The sequence below is a fragment of the Pantherophis guttatus genome, chromosome 1, assembly GCF_059756535.1.
Source record: "Pantherophis guttatus breed Tessera chromosome 1, ASM5975653v1, whole genome shotgun sequence".
NCBI classification, from domain to species: Eukaryota; Metazoa; Chordata; class Lepidosauria; order Squamata; family Colubridae; genus Pantherophis; species Pantherophis guttatus.
The window spans coordinates 120,491,126-120,510,541 of record NC_142063.1 but is presented as its reverse complement, the minus strand read 5'-3'; the positions used below and the strand labels follow the sequence as shown (position 1 = coordinate 120,510,541).

General features: G+C 40.1%; 1 protein-coding gene across 22 annotated transcripts in view; it reads right to left on the bottom strand.

Annotated features, from left to right (window-relative positions):
• The window catches only part of TNS1 (tensin 1), a 398,798-nt gene that overhangs the window by 170,512 nt on the left and 208,870 nt on the right, over nucleotides 1-19,416 (bottom strand). For 4 of the 22 annotated variants that reach the window (XM_087881685.1, XM_087881690.1, XM_087881692.1 and 1 more), the window contains exon 1: nucleotides 12,646-13,136. The exons of 16 other annotated variants lie outside the window; for them this stretch is intronic. In XM_087881685.1, coding sequence (XP_087737811.1) covers nucleotides 12,646-12,672 — 27 coding nt within the window. In that variant the 5' untranslated portion in view covers nucleotides 12,673-13,136. Of the gene's footprint in view, nucleotides 1-12,645; nucleotides 13,137-19,416 lie in introns of those variants that run through there. 2 more of the 22 variants (XM_087881687.1, XM_087881695.1) reach the window with 1 other exon arrangement.

Below are 19,416 nucleotides of genomic sequence, written 5' to 3'. Positions count from 1 at the left end.
CCAGGCTGAACTCTATTTTCCTATAACAGAAGCAATGGCCAGAAATCAACATGCTGAAATATTGTATGAAGCTAGGAAATTGGAGTCAGTTTCCTCCGCTTATTTTGGGTTAGGACACAGCCTCAGGGGATGTTACTTATATCTTCAACAAAGAAAGCTTTACGTATCTTTCCTTTACTCACTCAAATACGCATGCTCGGTGAGAAATCTCAGACTGAGGAAAAAGAACTTGAGTAAAAGGCCAATGCAATGTCTTTTCCACCAGCAGCATATGTTTTCCCATTCTTTTTATTGTATGTAATTGATCTTGAGTAAATTCCCACCACTTTCTATTATATCTTCTTATTTTCCACATTCTCAACTCAGCTGGTATAGGCCAATAGAAGAAGTTCATACAACACTATTTCTAGATGAATCAAGGCCTGTTATACAAATAAAGCGAATTTTCCAGAATCCAGAATTCTTATCCCCAAGTTTTTCCAAAACATGCAAACTAATTTGAATATCCATTGTTCACAATGTACCTTCACAAAACATAGCCTTAGTTTATCCCCTTAATTTCTGATGTCTAACCAAACCTTCTCTCCTACTTTCTCTATACAGGTAATCCTCGACTTATGACCACAATTGAGCACAAAATTTCTGTTGCTAAGTGAAGCATTTGTTAATGAATTTTGACCCATTTAATGGCCTTTCTTGCTACAATTGTTAAGTGAATCACTACAGCTATTAAGTAACATGATTGTTAAGTAAATCTGGCATCTTCCCTATGGACTTTGATTGTCAGAAGGTTGCAAAAGGTGATTTATATGACCCCGGGATACTGTAACCATCATAAGTATGAGTCAGTTGCCAAGTGTCTGAATTTTGATCAGTGACCATGGGGATGCTGCAATGGTCATAAGTATGCAAAATGGTCATAGGTGCCTTTTTTAGTATCATTGTAACTTTGAACAGTCACTAAACAAACTGTTATAAGTCTAGGACCACCTGTATTGTCCTCTAAAGATCAGAAGATTTTATAAACTTCTTGGATTCGCTATATTTTTTATTGGTAAGGCAGGGAGACTGTCTGTCTTGCTTATTGCACCCACGAACTCTGATAGTACAAAAACGGCACCAATCTTGTGGTTTTTAGTGTTCTTTGAAACATTCAGCTCCTTGCGCTTTCATTATATTAGGAATCCTTAAATGAACTATCTTTTATTGTCTTCTGAAAATGTGTATAGCTCTCAGGCAAACTGAGAGCCCTCTCTGGTAACATATAACAAATAAATATGTCTGTCCTATAATGAAAAATTAAATTGCAGCAATGCACAGAAACTATGTCAAAGACCACATCCCAGTCAGCTTCCTGATGATGCCAGGTTCAGCAACTTAGCTGGAGCATATTCCTATTTTCTTGTTTCCTCTGTTCTAGCTGCAAAATGTTTTGGATCTATATACCCTACTGGAAATTCACGCAAGGGATTATGTCCAATCCACTCAAATCCTGTCCAATAATTTGACATAGATTTGCCAATACTTTCAATAGTGCCAGCCAGTGTGGTTTTTAACCATCAAATTCCCACCCTAGTTGTGTAATAAAATAAACAGTGTGACCCTATGTAACGAATGGCCCATGCAGATGGAATATATGCATTCTCCCCTGAGGATAGCAGTGCATTTTTCCCACCTCATAAACTTAACATAGCACACAGTTCCAAATGAGAGATTCACATTCTTAGTCATAAACTGTCATAGAGAACAGTATCCAGGGCAGCAGCTGCATCAAGACAACTCCTTATGGGAAAAAAGAACCAAAGAAAGAGGCTAAAAGCCACTAAAGTCAAACAACACACCAACGTCCTAACAGCCAGAAACACAATGTCAATATTTCTAATAGCCTTTGAGTGGTGATTTTAATATGGAGAATGCTCCGTTTTGCAAGTATGAAATTCACCATGAAAAAGTCGGTCATGGTTCAGCTTGCAAATCAGAACAGTTCTGTGTCAGTGTGAACAAGACTGATCATTTCTATTTGGCCCTTCCTGCTTTAAGGGTGGCTAACTGAGCCTCAAAAACAATGTTATTTATTTATCCTAAGATTTGAACTGAACATGTTGGCTTGTTTGCCTTCTAACAAACCAGAATTGGAAGTTATACTTGCTGGTATGTAGGTCAGTGATGGGTTGCCCCTGGTTTGCACCAGTTCTATAGAACCGGTAGTAAAACCGGCGGGAGGCTCCACCCACCGACTCCGATGTCATCAAAATGCTTCTGCACATGAACAGAGGCTTCTGCGCGAGCGCGGCTCCATTGCGAACTTGTAGTAAGGGTAAGTAGAACCCACCTCTGATGTAGGTATGTACATACAAGGTATGTAGCTTGCTGTCAGCTGAATAGTAAGTGATTCCATGTTAGCCATTCTCAATGGCAGAAGGAACAAACCAAAGTGGGGGGAGGGGAAATAAGCAATATAAATCACTTTGAAATTTGCTTATAAATTCAGAGTCTTAAGAATTCTGTATCACTGTCATGTTTATGCATCACAATATTGACTAGAATGCTATATTTTATTTAAAAAAATCTGTGACAAGATGAGATGACCTGATTCAGACAAGGTTATAAAGCTTGAGGGGTGGGATACCTACCTGTCAAAACTATGCAATGTGCCCCACCTAGAAGCTAACTGCCTACCGTAATTAAGACACCTGAGAATAGGCAATCTGTCTTTTGGTGAAAGAATATCAAGAATATAAAAGGGCAGGTCTCTTAGACAATGGAGGAGGTTACTGGCTGTTATTGGATACTGCAGGTGTTGTGTATCTGCCATGTGGACTGGAGTTGCGGTGTGAATCCAAGCAGTTGGAGGAGGAATTTTCAGCTGAGAACTAAGCAGGGAGCAAGCAGGACCACAAAGAAAGATCTGCAGAGCTGACTGGCTGGTAGAAAATATTTTTCTATCTTCCTTCTGCAGACTAAAATTTTGGCCCCAGAAGTGAAAGCACTGAAGCTTTTAACAGAGTGAGCATATCAAAGTACAAGTCCTTGACTTACGACCACCACTGAGCCCAAAATTTACGTTGCTAAGTGAGAAATTTGTTAAGTGAGTTTTGCCCTATTTTATTTGTTAAGTGAATCACTGCAATCACTCTTTTTTCAGTGCCATTGCAACTTTGGTCACTAAACAAATGGTTATTAGGTTGAAGGGTGTCTATTTATTTTACCAGGCTTACAGCATGAGTTGCTTAAATTAGTAACACGGTTGTTAAGTGAATCTGGCTTTCCCACTTACTTACTTACTTACTTACTTTATTTGATTTATATACCGCCCTACTCCCAAAGGACTCAGGGCGGTGAACAGCCAAACAGTAAAAATACATAGATACAAAATTTAAAAACAAAATAAAATCGAATTAAACAATTTGGCCCAGACAGATTAAAACACCCCAATCATTTAAAAACCGATTAAAATTTGCATAATTAAAAAGAGGGAAAAGATTAAGCCAGGCCCGCCTGGTGGAATAGAAAGGTCTTAAGAGCGCGGCGGAAGGTGTGCAGATTCGGGATCCTCCGTATCTCCGGGGGGAGCTCATTCCAGATAGTAGGCGCCCCCACAGAGAAGGCTCTTCCCCTAGGGGCCGCCAGTCGACATTGTCAACTGACTTTGCTTGACAGAAGGTCACAAAAGGGGATCACAGGACCCCAGGACACTGCAACTGTCATAAATATGAACCAGTTGTCAAACATTTGAATGTAAATCACATGACCATGGGGGGGGGAGATACTGCAATGGTCGTAAATGTGAAAAATGGTCATATGACACTTTTTTCAGTGCTGTTGTAACTTAGAACGGTCACTAAATGAACTGATGTAAGTTGAGGACTACCTGTATTAGGAAGAAGTCCTTTGGATCTCACACAAGCCAAGTACCTCTCTGCTATTTACAAAAAACAAACCTGAATGACTAATAGATAATCTGGACCTCACAAAAATTGAGAAATTTGCATTGCTAAGCAAGGCGGTTGTTAAGTTTGTCATGCCCAATTTTATAACCTTTTCCCCATGGTTGCTAAGCAAATCACTGTGGCTGTTATGTGGATCATGCAATCGGCAAGGGAATCCAGTTTCCCCCATTGACTTTATTCATCAGGAAGTGGCTGGGAAGCCTGCAAATGGCGATCACATGACTTGGAATCCTGCAACTGTTGTAAATACATATTGGTTGTCAATGCCCATATTTTGATCACATGACTGTGAGGATGTGACGCCCAGTTGTAAGTCTCTTTTTCCAGTGCCATTGCAACTTTGAATTGTCACTAAACGAATGGTTGTAAGTTGAAGACTATCTGTATTTATTTTACTAGGCTTACATCATGAGTTCCTTACAGACCTCCAAAATATTAGTAAGATCAAATACTAAAACACAACAACGTAACCTTCCAGTCACTGAGGAACAACTATCCAATCAATGTAAACACACATATGATTTTCATACCCCAAAAGACCACTGACCAGCCAGGTCTTGATGGGTTTAGAAAAAATAAACATAATAAAATGTCTGTCTAATATCAGGAAGAGTATTGTAACAAAGAAGTTATGACCCTGGGATTCTTATGACTGATATTTCAAGAGAATAGGGACCTAGAAGGGATCTTCTCTTCCAGATCTCAAAAGATGACTAGAGAAGACTATCTCACATATATTCTGGTCCTGAACTATGAGGAGTTTTCAAAGGGACAATTAGCATCTTGAAACAAACTGGTAATCTGCACAGCTCCCAAAACAGAGGGGCTACTTGAGCAAATACCCTTTGTACCCTATTACTATCATTAAGTGTTGTACCTTATGATTCTTAATGAACGTATCTTTTCTTTTATGTACACTGAGAGCATATGCACCAAGACAAATTCCTTGTGTGTCCAGTCACACTTGGCCAATAAAAAATTCTATTCTATTCTATTCTATTCTATTCTATTCTATTCTATTCTATTCTATTCTATTCTATTCTAAATCAACTGATACTCATAACTGCTTCTGAACCAGTTGAAATTTCTCAGTGGTCTTCAAAGAGAAGCCCCATATAGTGCAAATTGTAGGAATTTAAACAGGAGACCATGGTATAAACATAGTGAGAAGAACTTCCTAATCCAGAAAAGGATACAAATGGATACGCACACAAGGTGGATTTCTACAAAGGCCCTCCTGACCACAATTGCCATGTAATCTTCAAACATGAGCTACGAGTCTAGGACAACCCACCATTTATGAAGTAGGCTTACAAAGAGAAGCATAACCCCATCCAAAGCCAAAGGTGAAATATCTGTCAGCTCCACTACGTTAACCAGATCAAGAAATCATTCCATAGGAAAGAAAGAAAAAATATTGAAATTGGGCTATAATAATAGTAGTTTGCAAATCTATGCTGTACTTCCTCCTCCTTCAGTGAATTAGGGAGGTAGCTGCTGAGTTGCTTTCGAACGCTATCATGTCCTGCACTTACAAAATGCTTCAGCCTCTTTTGCCTATGAAAGGTTCCATTTCATCTCCCTCAATGTCATCTTGGTATTCACTTACCTTCGGTACCGGTTCGCTCATACGCACCACCTCCACACATGCGCAAGACCTTCCACGCATGCGCAGAGCATCAAAAATGGCACATGATTATGTCCAGGCGGGTGGGCGGAGCCTCCCACCACCGCCGCTACGGGTTCACCTGAACCAGATAGAACCGGCTGAATACCACCACTGTCCCTTACTCTCTTTAATATGTCTGGAATCAAATGGTTTCTGAACCCAAACCAGAGGTGGGTTTCAGCAGGTTCTGACCAGTTCTGGACAACCGGTAGTGGAAATTTTGAGTAGTTTGGAGAACCAGTAAATACCACCTCTGACTGGCCCCGCCCCCATCTATTCTCTGCCTCCCAAGTCCCAGGTGATCAGAAGGAAATGGGGGTATTGCAGTAACCTTCCCCTGGAGTGGGGTGGGAATGGAGATTTTACAGTATCCTTCCCCTGCCACGCCCACCAAGCCCCACCCACCAAGCCATCCCACTCCCACCAAGCCACACCCACAGAACCAGTAGTAAAAAAATTTGAAACTCACTACTGGAGTGGACCTCTGAAACCAAAGACATTTGTATTTCAGACTCACATAGAAGTCTGGCTCTCATAAGTAGCAAGGAGATGCTATACTTCCACAAGATCTAAAGCTCTCTTTCCAAACCTTTTTTAAGCCTGCATAAACTATGATACCACAAACATTGTTTTTGTAAGAGGAAGGTGAAGGCTATTTGCATATATCCCAGTAACAATGTGAAATAAGCAAAGAACAAGAGGGCATTGGGTGAATATAAGGAAAAGTAATTTTTAGAAAACTCGATATCTTTTCTACAATATATGACACTTCCCAGGTCAAATAAGGAGATGCAAACAGACTCCACCTAGGTACATTAGGAGTAAGCAGGCACCTTCTCATAAACTAGAGCAATTTGAGGATATTTGATCTGAACTAAGATACTGCAAGAACCAGCAAGTTTGGGAAAGAAAAAGGCAAATACCACTAGGCTATCTCAAACACGCCAGTCTCTCTACAGAAGACTGCTATACAGCCATGGGAAGGGATTTGAAAGGAATGAAAAGTAATTTAAAAAGCCAGAGTTAATTTTCTCTCCATATTTTAATAAGAATGTAGGGAGAAAGTGGTTAGGAACAGGCTCAAGGAAGGACAATAAGTATATAAAACCATGATTTTTCAAGACATGAATGGTAAAAGGAGCCTGATATGAATAGGCTTTTATCATACAGAAGCTTGTGCTATGCTTTGAAGATTAGTACAGAGAGACTTTTAACATGATAGCTGCTTAATGTCTCTTTTCCAATACATGAGACAGGGGTCAAGAACAGATTCAGGGATCAACATGTTTCATCTTACAGTTTTATTCTGGGAAATCCCAAAGCATCTGTGTCTCTGAATAAATTATAACTGATACAGACTGCAAAGCCCTCATCTGTGTATGCCAATCTTCACTGTTCAATTAATTAGATTCTTGCCCGATCATTCTAGTTCTGAAATTTCTTTCCTATCACCATTCCAATAATTGCCCAGACCAGTGGTGGGATTCAAATTTTTTTACTACTGGTTCTGTGGGTGTGGCTTGGTGGGCGTGGCATGGCTTGGTGGACGTGGCTTGGTGGGCGTAGCAGGGGAAGGATACTGTAAAATCTCCATTCCTTCCCAATCAGCTGGGACTTGGAAGGCAGAGAATAGATGGGGCGGGGCCAGTCAGAGGTGGCATTTACCGGTTCTCCAAACTACTCAAAATCTTCACTACCGGTTCTCCAGAACTGGTCAGAACCTTCTGAATACCACCTCTGGCCCAGACCCATCTCAACAGTGTGGAATATTTTCTAATACCGAAGACCTCTACCTATGTTTCTCTTACAACAGATGTAGAAGAACCATGGTGGCGCAGTGGTTAGAATGCAGTACTGCAGCTAATTCTGCTGACTGCCGACTGCCAGCAGTTTGAGTCTCACCAGCTCAAGGTTGACTCAGCCTTCCATCATTCTGAGGTCGGTAAAATGAGGACCCAGATTGTTGGGGGCAAGAGGCTGACTCTGTAAACCACTTAAAGAGAGCTGGAAAGCACTGTGAAGCAGTATATAAGTCTAAGTGCTATTGCTATTGCTATATCACTATAAATACTGAAAAATCTTACCATTGATCTTGAGCAGCCCTGATGCAGTCACCAAGGGCTGGAGTGCATAGTGGGATAGGCTTAGAAGATATCAAAGTTCAATTTAAGTAAGCACAGCATAAAAACACTTCCCAAGCAGGCAGGGGGGAGAAAAAAAAACTTGGAACGGAACTTCTGAAAGAGTTTCAGCAACCCCAGGAAGTCTCATTAATGCTACACCCTTCCACAAAACAATGCACCAACCGCCCTGTTTTAATTGCCAAAGCAGATTTGTTTAAAATAAATGTAGCTCTTGGCTAAATATTTGGACCACTTGCTGTAGCTTGCCTTTTTTCAGCCCACTTTAGGAACCAGGGAAAAGCCCAAACTATATTAAAGCTCCTTAAAATTAAGCTGTTCTTTGCCACGTACTACAACCTTAAAAACTCAAGAATACGTCTCTACTAGTTACAGAACCTTATAAGGTTTGAGCACAGCCATTATTTGATCAGATATACGAGACTTAGAATGAAATCAGGGCCAGGACCCTAATATCATTGAACTCAATTTTCCCAATCAAATACAGATAGTCCTCAACTTACAACAGATCGGTTACAAAGTTACAACGGCACTGAAAAAAGTGACATGACCATTTTTCACACTTATGCCCGTTGCAGCATCCCCATAATCATGTGGTTTTCATTTGGATGCTTGGCAACTGACTTATATTTATGACAATTGCAGTGTCCTGGGCTCATGGGAGACCCTTTTGCAACCTTCTGACAAGCAAAGTCAATGGGGAAGCCAGATTCACTTAACAACCGGGTTACTAATTTAACAACCGCAGTGATTTCCTTCACAAATCTGGCAAGGAAAGTTATAAAACGGGGCAAAACTCACTGAACAAATTTCTCACTTGGCAACATAAATTTGGGGCTCAATTGTGGACATAATTTGAGGACTACCTGTTGAAGAAAACTATAGAAGCACTCCAGACAAGTGCAAGTCCTTACTTGCAATTTGGTTTAAATGTAACTTAAACTCCATCCATCAATGTGCAAGTCACTTTGAAGAAACCTTTAGCTGGCATAATTTTTGTTGTGATTTCCGTGAAACTATATTCTCTCTAAAATTTGCAGTAATTAGGATTAAAGTTTCTAGGCCAGGATCAGATAAACTTGTTCAGATGTTTTTGCATGATGACTCCCAAAATCTACTACAGGTACCCTGTTTCCCCAAGAATAAGACCTCCCTGGATAGTAAGCCCAATCAAGTTTTTGAGCACATGCGCTAAAATAAGCCCTCCCCCAAAATAAGCCCCCCCAAAAAAATAAGCCCTCCCTGAAAATATTTAAGCGCCATTTCCTCTGCTTAGGGTTAGGGAGACAGAGGTAGAAATCAGGTAAGATGACAAGAGGAGCCCTGTCTTGCTCCACACGCCCCAAAATAATAAGACCTCCCCCAAAAATAAGGCCAATCACTTATTTCGGGGTTCAAAAAATGTAAGACACGGTCTTATTTTCGGGGAAACACAGTAGTCCTCAACCTATGACCGCAATTTAAGCCCAAAATGTCCATTGTTAATTGAGTTTTGCCCCATTTTATGACCGTTGTTGCCACACTTAACTGAGTCATTGCAGTTATTAAATTAGTAGTAAAGTTGTCAAGTGAACCTGGTTTCCCCGTTAACTTTGCTTGTCAGTAGGTCGCAGAAGGTGATCTCATGACCCTAGGACACTGCAACCATCATAAATACATGCCAGTTGCCAAGCATCTGAATTTTGATCATGTGACTATCCGGATGCTGCCATGGTCATAAGTGTGAAAAACGGCCATCGATAATTTTTTCAGTGCCATTGTAACTTTTGACTGGTCACTAAATGAATGGTTGTAAGTCGAGAACTCCCTGTATTATTGATTATGATCGGGGTGAAATCCAGCAGGTTCTGACAGGTTCTGGAGAACCGGTAGCGGAAATTTTGAGTAGTTCGGAGAACCGGTAAATACCACCTCTGGCTGGCCCCAGAGTCAGGTGGGAATGGAGATTTTGCAATATCCTTCCCCTAGGAGTGGGGTGGAATGGAGATTTTGCAGTATCCTTCCCTTGCCATGCCCACCAAGCCTCACCACACCCACCAAGCCATGCCCACAGAACCAGTAGTAAAAAAAAGTTGAATTTCACCACTGATTATGATGCTGAAATATTTAAGTTCTGAAGGGCATTAGGTTGCCTACACCTGGACTTAAGGTTCATGGTGAACTTACAAAAGCTAACCTCTCCAAATCCCAGCCTGTGTTAGGGATACTCTGCGCAGGGTATTTCATCTGAACAAAAGTATCTACCTTGAGACTGAAAGTGCAGGATTCTTCTCTGAAAACTCATTTGTTCTGCAATGTGGCCAGAATTCCTGCATAAAATGTTCAGTCATTAAACATTTTTTTTTCTTTTTAGCATATTATTCTGGGCATTATTTTGCCTCCAGCCTGTTGATTTCTACAATCTCCAGCCAATCATTAACTGCTTCTAACTAGCCTCTGTTTTGTTTTGTTTTCTTCCCCCCTGAAAACTAATGCATCCCTTTTCCAGGCTTGCAAGAACTGTTTCCTTTTTCAAAGAACAGTTGAAACCTAAATACATCTGTGCTGAAGTTTTACCCTAAAGTGCAAAACCAAGCCAGATGTTTTATTGCATTCTTCTGACTCTTAAGGAGTGGCATATGAGGGGAGTTGGGGGGGAGAGAGAGAGAGAAAGAGAGAATCAGAGCAACTAAACTCGAGAAAGTTTTCTGCCGTGCTGTGGAATTGAAAACTCTTCTGTTTCATGCTCCAAGTGACTTCAGAATCCTTGAACGTCTGATATCAACCGCCCTTGATGGCAGTCAAAATTGAAAAGAGTAATTCTACCCAGGAACATCCCAATCTGAAGAGTGGGAAAACTTACTCTGTATCTACATAAATCAGGGTTGTAATCAAAATGAGTTTATTGCTCTGGTTTAGCAAACAGGCTGGGAGTGTTTTACAAGTTGGTTACAAATATATATTGAGTAGCAGCTGTCTGTAACCTGATTCATGAAAAAAGTGTAATAAAATCTGAAAAGTTATACAACCTGTTATTTCAAAACATAGCTGATATGAATGTGAATAATTCACAGGCTCTGTGCATTTTACAGATCTATATTTCCAATTTTTCTCTGCTCCAACTGGCGCAGAGTGCGGCCGCGCGGGGGGTAATGGGAGCGACATGGCGTTCCCATGTAACACCTCTCCTGCGCGAGCTGCACTGGCTCCCGGTGGTCTTCCGGGTGCGCTTCAAGGTTTTGGTTACCACCTTTAAAGCGCTCCATGGCTTAGGACCCGGGTACTTGCGGGACCGCCTACTACCACCAATAGCCTCCCACCGGCCGGTACGCTCCCATAGAGAGGGGCTCCTCCGGGTGCCGTCAGCCAAACAATGCCGACTGGCGGCCCCCAGGGGGAGAGCCTTCTCTGTGGGGGCACCTACTATCTGGAACGAGCTCCCCCCAGAGATACGGAGGATCCCGGATCTGCGCACCTTCCGCCGCGCCTTAAAGACCTTACTATTTCACCAGGCCGGCCTGGCCTAATTTTCCACCTCTTTTATAAAAGATTTTTAAAATTTTAAATATTTTTTAGTATTTATATATTCAATTTTAAATTGGTTTTAAAAGTTTGGGGTTTTAAATTTGTCGGGGCCAAAATTATTTAATTTGATTTTATTCTATTTTTTAAATTTTGTATTGTATGTGTTTTTATTGTTTGGCTGTGCACCGCCCTGAGTCCTTCGGGAGTAGGGCGGTATAGAAATCTAATAAATAAATAAAATAAATAAATAAATATATTTCAAAACGTGACAGATAACTGCAACTTGTTACAACTGCTACAAAAAACAAACAAACATCACCCCCTATCAATTATCTGTGTCCCACTGATTCTGCCACCAACGTTTCCTAATTAGGCATGCTACTTTAGCACACCTATCTTGGGGGGGGGGGAATGAACAATCCCAAGAATTTTTGCAACTCTGTTTTTATTGCAATATAAACAATCTTAATAAGTAATGTGTATTCATGTTTCCATGTTGTATGGTAAATCAAAATTTCAACTTTGCTCTGTAAGTTTGGTCTCATTTTTAAGCACTCTGGAGAAAAATAAGAATTCCTAGTAAGAAAAATTGCATTGAATTCTACCTCTGATACTCTCTTCTTATTGCTTGCTGCCTAATATATCCTTGCAAGTAATCTGTTACCATTTTTTGTCTTCACCAAATTAAAAAAAAAAATAAATACACGTAGAGGTGTAGAGCTTAAGTGAAGGTACTCAACTCCTAATTTCTCTTCTTCACCTTCTTATTGCAGCTATCATTAAAACTGAAATTACCCAATCCTGGCATTCCTTTATTCCGAATAACGGTGATGCTATCAGTTGAGTGTACAGAAAGATAGATCATCGTTTCTAAATGCCAAGGAAGAGATATGCTGTTCCAGCAGAAAGTTACACAAATATACAACACTGAAAATAGATTTAGGGAACAGAAACAGAGGAACAGAACATAATCTTTCGACTAAACAGTTACTCCCGTGGGGCATGACTATTTTCCCAACCATTCAACAGGCAAAATTCAGCTTAGTAGTAGCTAACTCTTCCCCAACATACAAACATCAATGCCAATTTAAACTCGCCTCCACAATCCAAGACATTTAAACTGGCTTCCACAATCCAAACTTTCTCAGAAAGTTTACTATTTCCTTAGAATGTTCCATTACCTTCAGAACCTCTCACCATTCATAAAGTATTTACCCCCAATTCCAGCCATCCTAGGTATTCAGTTTTTTTTAAGGCCAGGAACCAAAGATCTCAGACAAGTACATATCTTCTTTCCAAAAGCAACTCCCCAAACCCTTTATTTATTTACTCCCCAATTTTTTTAGACAATCAGGAAAAAGAATTGACAGAAGAACAATACCTGGTTCATTACACTTCCAAAATCCATCCTTCTGGGCTGTTTTATTTAAATATTGTCACCTCCAAGATGGTGACTACCTCCAAGGGGACAGGAAACGGTGGGTCTCACCTTAGTTAAGCTTCTCCCTCCTTAGTGATGAGCAAAAGCTAGCCATCGCTTGTGCAAAAGTTAACCCGAGCAGATGGTGTTAGTCAAAGCTGGCAGAGGTAAAAGACGTTACACAGCATTCGATTGAAAATGGAGAAAAGCCAGGGACTTGGATTCAGACATTGGTGAAAGGGCAGCAGAGCTGTTTGCCTGAGGCTTTCAGGGGTGGTGAGCTTGGGAGAGCAGTGTGCAGTGATTAAGCAGAAAGGAAAAAGCTTTCAGAACAGTCTCAAAAGGGATTTTCCTTTCCAATCTCCACCTTATTAGCACAGCCTCTTCCCACCCACCCCCTTCCATGCATCGCTGTCCAAGTACAACATCACACACGCCCAAAAACAACACCACTGGCTGTGCGGGTCTCTCTCTCTCTCTCTCTCTCTCTCTCTCTCTCTCTCTCTCTCTCTCTCTCTCTCTCTCTCTCTCTTTTTTTTTTTTCCTCCTTCAGCTTTAAAGGGCATGGCATCCATAAACCAGCCTGTAGGAAGAATCAGGGTGGGAGTCAAAGGAGAAGGTAACCAGAATAGCTTGAAGGGGGAGTGAAATAAAACATTGCAAAAGTTCTGCACGAACTGGCTGCCTGTCTGAGCCTTATCAGGCGCTCCAGACGTACGGCTGGAAAGCCTGGCATGGCAGACGTGTCACGGTGGTGGAAGAGAGGTTCTACCAGCCCTGACAGGACTGTGAGACCCTTGGCCAGTAACCGCCCACGCTCCCTTCCAGAAAAATCACCAAACTCAAATGGGTCTGCACTGGGCAGGTGTTCCCACAAAGCTGGAAATGAGTTGTGAGGAGCCAAAATGGACTGATTTACTTTTGATTACACATGCGAAGCTCATATATTGAAGGTGTTAATTTTCCTGCCAACGGATTTAGCCTGAACACTTTTTCCCCTTATATTACCTGCTCAACTACCTACCTACCTATTATGCAAGGGTTTTCTATCTTCTCTTTTTTGTATATACTGACCACCATAGAAATCTCCTCTAATTTTTGAATAACAACCGATTGTGTCTACACATTGCACGTTCTGATCTAATAAAAACAAATAATTCACTTTTAATATATATAATATGGACATATTGGTCATAAAAGACCCCAAGTTTAACTTATCAACATATTTTTTCATAACTACTCCAGATCATTATGGAAACACACACACATCTGGCAATTCTTGTCAGATTGCACACATAAAAATTGAGAAAGTCACAATGTCCTCCTCCTTAAGCTATAATTCACAAGATTAGATATTTGGTATTCCTTGACCACCTGGTAAAATTAAGAATGTCCGAGTTATTAATTATTATTAATCCAATAAAGATTAGATGCTTAAAGTTTAGGGAAGTCTGAGAGAGGGGGAATAGAAAAGGACAGTGTTCAAGGGCAAACTTCTTGTTACACACCAAAGCTTATATTTTTAATATAATTTTTTTCATTGCCTGCAAATATATCCCCAGCACAGATTTATCCTTTATACTCTTTTATGAAAAAGGACCTTTAACTGCTGATCCCACAGGCAGCCATGGCTGCAATTAAAAATGTTTGACAAGGAATAATACCGTTTGCTTGTTTTAAGATGTCACCTTGAAATCTTCCAGAAAAAAAATCAGTATCAGATTCCATTGTGTTACATAAGTCACATAATTTACAGTATGCAATGATATCACCATGCAAGCAATGTCACTTAGAAACTGAGTTTCTACCAGATACCTATGCCACTGTAATTTGAAGGAACCCCTTTGGAACATGTCCTCTTAGCTGGGACAGATGCTAGCATATAGTACAATGAATGAGGTCCTTGGTGTTCTCCAGGTTGGTTGTTATCATGCTATATAGTTGAGCAATGAAATGTCTGCAAGCAAATAACCCAGCTAAGAGAGCACCAAGGATTCTACACTTCAACCCTAAGCTACAAATATTCTCTTCTATTGGTATTATAATGAGTATCAGGAAGAATCCATGTAGCTTCTGTAAATTTGCTCGTGTACCTGGGCAGCAAAACCCCTTTAAGTCAGAGAGGGGGAGCTATGGCCCCTTTATGATTTGTGGACTTCAATTCCTGAGCCAGCCATGTTGGCTCAAGAATTCTGGGAGTTGAAGTCCACAAGTCATAAAGAGGTCGTAGCTCCCCACCCCTGCTTTAAGTGTACTTCAATAAAATAAAAATAAATAAAAATGGCCCTTCCTTCATTTATTTGCTTATTCATTTGCCTAGTTTTTAATTCCATCAACTGAAGGGAAATCACTCAGCATGCATTGTGTCACCCCTTCCACACAAAATGCATGCATTGCATACCCCTCCCTGGCTAAAAGCCTCCTTCACAAAACAGATCCAGCCTTGATGAGTCAAGCTTTCCGGGTGCCTCCCCCTCTTCTCATCCCTAGGACAGACTTTCTGCACATCTGGATCCACTTGTGGCTTAAACATTAGGGGCACTCAGAGATGACTGCCTATAAAAGCTTGAGCAACCAACTGTTTCGAAGAAGGGAGATTTCTTTAGATTTTTAAAAAGTTACTTAGTCAGGAAAGAATTTCTGCTGTCCCTGAGCTTCCTCATGAGAGGCTACAGTAGACTGCAGCTCCATTGTAAAGCCTTGAAAATGGCATTCCCATGCAAAATGTTTGATCATGGTAGAATCATTTAGAAAAGGACAGTTAACATACCAGGATAGTATGAATGGAGGAAGCCAAAGATGAAGAAAATTGAATACCTCATATAGTGATTTTTTTTCCTGGCTTTAATGATTATATTAATATTCACAAATCTCACTATCTTATGCAGTGATACCTTGGAACATATCGATAATTGGTCCTGGAAGGCGCAATGAGTACCAAAAATGTTGAGTACTAAATTTTTCCCATAAGGAAAGCAACTGACACCAACAAGTTCTAGCTCCTGCTTCAAGTACCAAACAAACGATGAGTACTGGAGCAAATTTTTCATGTCAAAATTCGTTGAGTACCAAACTTAATGAGTTTCAAAGCAGTTGAGTACCAAAGTACTACTGTAACTTATTTTTCTACAATCTTTGTGTTGTGTTTGGTTTGCCTGTTTTTCCAAAGGCCATCACTCCATTTCACTTTTATTCTGAGCCATGGTTGAGATGAAAGATCTTCCAAGAGTTGAATTTGAATTTGAACTAGTGATACATGTGCAAACCCTTGGATTTGCGTCTGAAGACATAACCGTTATTCTTTGTCTGCAGCCTTCAATGTGATGATCTCACATTAGATCAGTGATGGTTAACCTTTTTGGTGCCAAGTGCCCAAAGCATGCACGCGAATACACACGTGTGCCCGGACCTCCAAAATGCAATGTGAGCACACACACACACATGCATGCACCCCAGCCCCCCCAGCATGCACCCCAGGTCTCTGTTTTGGCTTCCAGGTTGGTGCAGGAGGCTTTCCAGGCCCAAAATGGGTGCGGGGGGCTCACACAGTTCCCCTGCACCCCGTTTTGGCTCCCAGGTTGGTGCAGGAAGCCTTCCAGGCCCAAAATGGGATGTGGGGGCCATGTGCACATGAACCCCCAAAATACAATGCAAGAACCCCCCACGCATGTGCCCCGCCCTCTCGCACATGCTCAGCAGAAACCCGAAGACCAGCTGGCCAGCGGGAGGTGCACACACATGCACGGTGGAGCTGGGCTGGGGCGACAGCTAGCTTGCCAGGCGACATGGCTCCACGTGCCACTTTGGGCACATGTGCCATAGATTCGCCATCACGGCATTAGATGAAGGTAAAACATCTCCTGGCCAGCTATGCTGTTTAAAATGTCCTAAACCATTTTGGGCAAGGATGGGCCAGAAGACCTAGTCTGTGAAATTTGTGATTGTTGGGACAGGTATTTTATGGACAAAATCGCTTGTATTCATTCCAAGTTGACAGCCAAATGGAGAGAATCTTCTGAGATGAGAGAGGTGATGTCTTGCATTGTTATCTGGGAAGCTTTTGAGACCTAACACTGGACTGAGAATAAATTGTATACAAATTGGCCATTAAATTGTTGAAGTACATTCCCTCTCCTCATACCCCCTCAAAAAAAGAAGTTTAAAACCATCACACAATTATCACATCCTAGATACCATGGTTCCTTTGGTAAACACATTGTTTTTCTTTTTCCTAAATCATATGTATTATATCCCTTTTTCATATCCATTTCTCTTTTTACATCTATTACATCCCTTTGCACATCGATTTCCATCCCCATTTCTGCATCTTTTTCTTTTCTATACAAATGTCTCATATATTGTTCTTTTCAACTCTTGACCCCGAGATTTTTCTGACTTCATGGCTTTTTAATCTTTTGTGATAGTTACTTCCTTTCTGGATGGTGCAACTTCATTGCTCACCTCTGCATTTTCATGCTTGGTTATTTTGCTCAATTATGGCATCATTTTTCCTCACTCAGCCTTGACTTTCTCCAAATGTTTATTGGCTCTGTGTTTGTACTTTTTCTGCAGAATATCTCTGACATAAAATCTGGTTTGCTTAGAATTACATTTTATTAAATATCACAGTATAAACTATTCTCATGGGTCACTGGGTTCTTTCTGATCAAACTGAAACAGTTTCATTTGTAATCACTCCTTACTACCAATGCAATTTTTCTATTTTATTTTCAGTCTGTTATACATCTATTCACATCCTCTTTTCTGCATTTTTTACTTTTCTGTAGACATGTCTCATTTATCAGTACAAGGCCCTCTTGTCTTTATTCTAATATTCTCATATGGGGTCCATTATCTGTCAGTTTAATCTTCAATTTATAACAGAATAAAAGAGTTAGAAGGGACCTTGGACGTCTTCTAGTCCAACCCCCTACTCAAGCAGGATCGTGCTATTGGTTTTTTTCTCCTGTGACCCTCCTTTCATTCTCCCTTTCCCTAAAATATCCCATAGTTACCAATGTTTAAATTAAAAATTAAATTAAAATGTTAACAGTGCAAGACATTTTCAAATATAAACCCTTTCACAGTTGATATGTAAACTTCTATTTCTGTATAGAGTCTACAACATCTGTTCCACAGGCAACAACTGTTTTGCAAATGGCCAGTATCTTTATTGAATGATTATTGTCAATACTTGCTTCTCATTCTCAGTGAACTCTAATTTTTCTATCAGCTGCCTCAGCCAAGATGGGGAAATGTACACAGTTTTCATCTCTCAGTACAATACTCCAAATACTGGATGAAGCAGAATCTTATAAATCATAATAAATATATTAGTTTTTGAAGTATCCAATAAGTTCTTTACTTTTTGACATAGATAGATGATAGATAAATAGATAGATAGATAGATAGATAGATAGATAGATAGATAGATAGATAGATAGATAGATATAGAGATATAGAGATATAGATATAGAGATATCTATATCGATCAATTGACCTTTACATACATACATACATACATACATACATACATACATACATACATATAGTATATACATATACATACACACACACACACACACACACACACACACACACACACACACACACACACACACACATACCAGAGGTGGGTTTCAGAAGGTTCTGACCAGTTCTGGAGAACCAATAGTGGACATTTTGAGTAGTTCAGAGAACCGGTAGTAACAATTCTGACTGGCCCCACCCCCATCTATTCTCTGCCTCCCAAGTCCCAACTGATCGGGACAAAATGGGGTGGGGTGGGGTGGGAATGGAGATTCTACAGTATCCTTCCCCTGCCACACCCACCAAGCCACACCCACCAAGCCACACCCACAGAACCAGTAGTAATAAATTTTGAAACCCACCACTGATACATACATACATACATACACGTATACATACGTGCACACACACATATATATAATGTGTATGTATATGTACACACACAGATAGATAGATAGATAGATAGATAGATAGATAGATAGATAGATAGATAGATAGATAGATAGATAGATAGATTATAGCTATCTATCTGTATAGGTATATGTATGTACGTGTGTGTAGATAGATAGATGATAGATACAGTAGATCATCTAGCTATCATCTAGCTATCTGATAGATAGATAGATAGATAGATAGATAGATAGATAGATAGATAGATAGATAGAGATAGATAAAGATAGATAGATAGATAGAGATAGATAGATAAAGATAGATAGATAGATAGATAGATAGATAGATAGATAGATAGATAGATAGATAGATAGATGATAGCTATCTATCTGTATAGGTATATGTATGTACGTGTGTGTAGATAGATAGATGATAGATACAGTAGATCATCTAGCTATCATCTAGCTATCGATAGATAGATAGATAGATAGATAGATAGATAGATAGATAGAGATAGATAAAGATAGATAGATAGATAGATAGATAGATAGATAGATAGATAGATAGATAGATAGATAGATAGATAGAGATAGATAGATAGATAGATAGATAGATAGATAGATAGATAGATAGATAGATAGATAGATGATAGCTATCTATCTGTATAGGTATATGTATGTACGTGTGTGTAGATAGATAGATGATAGATACAGTAGATCATCTAGCTATCAGATAGATAGATAGATAGATAGATAGACAGACAGACAGATAGATAGATGGATGGATGGATGGATGGATGGATGGATGGATGGA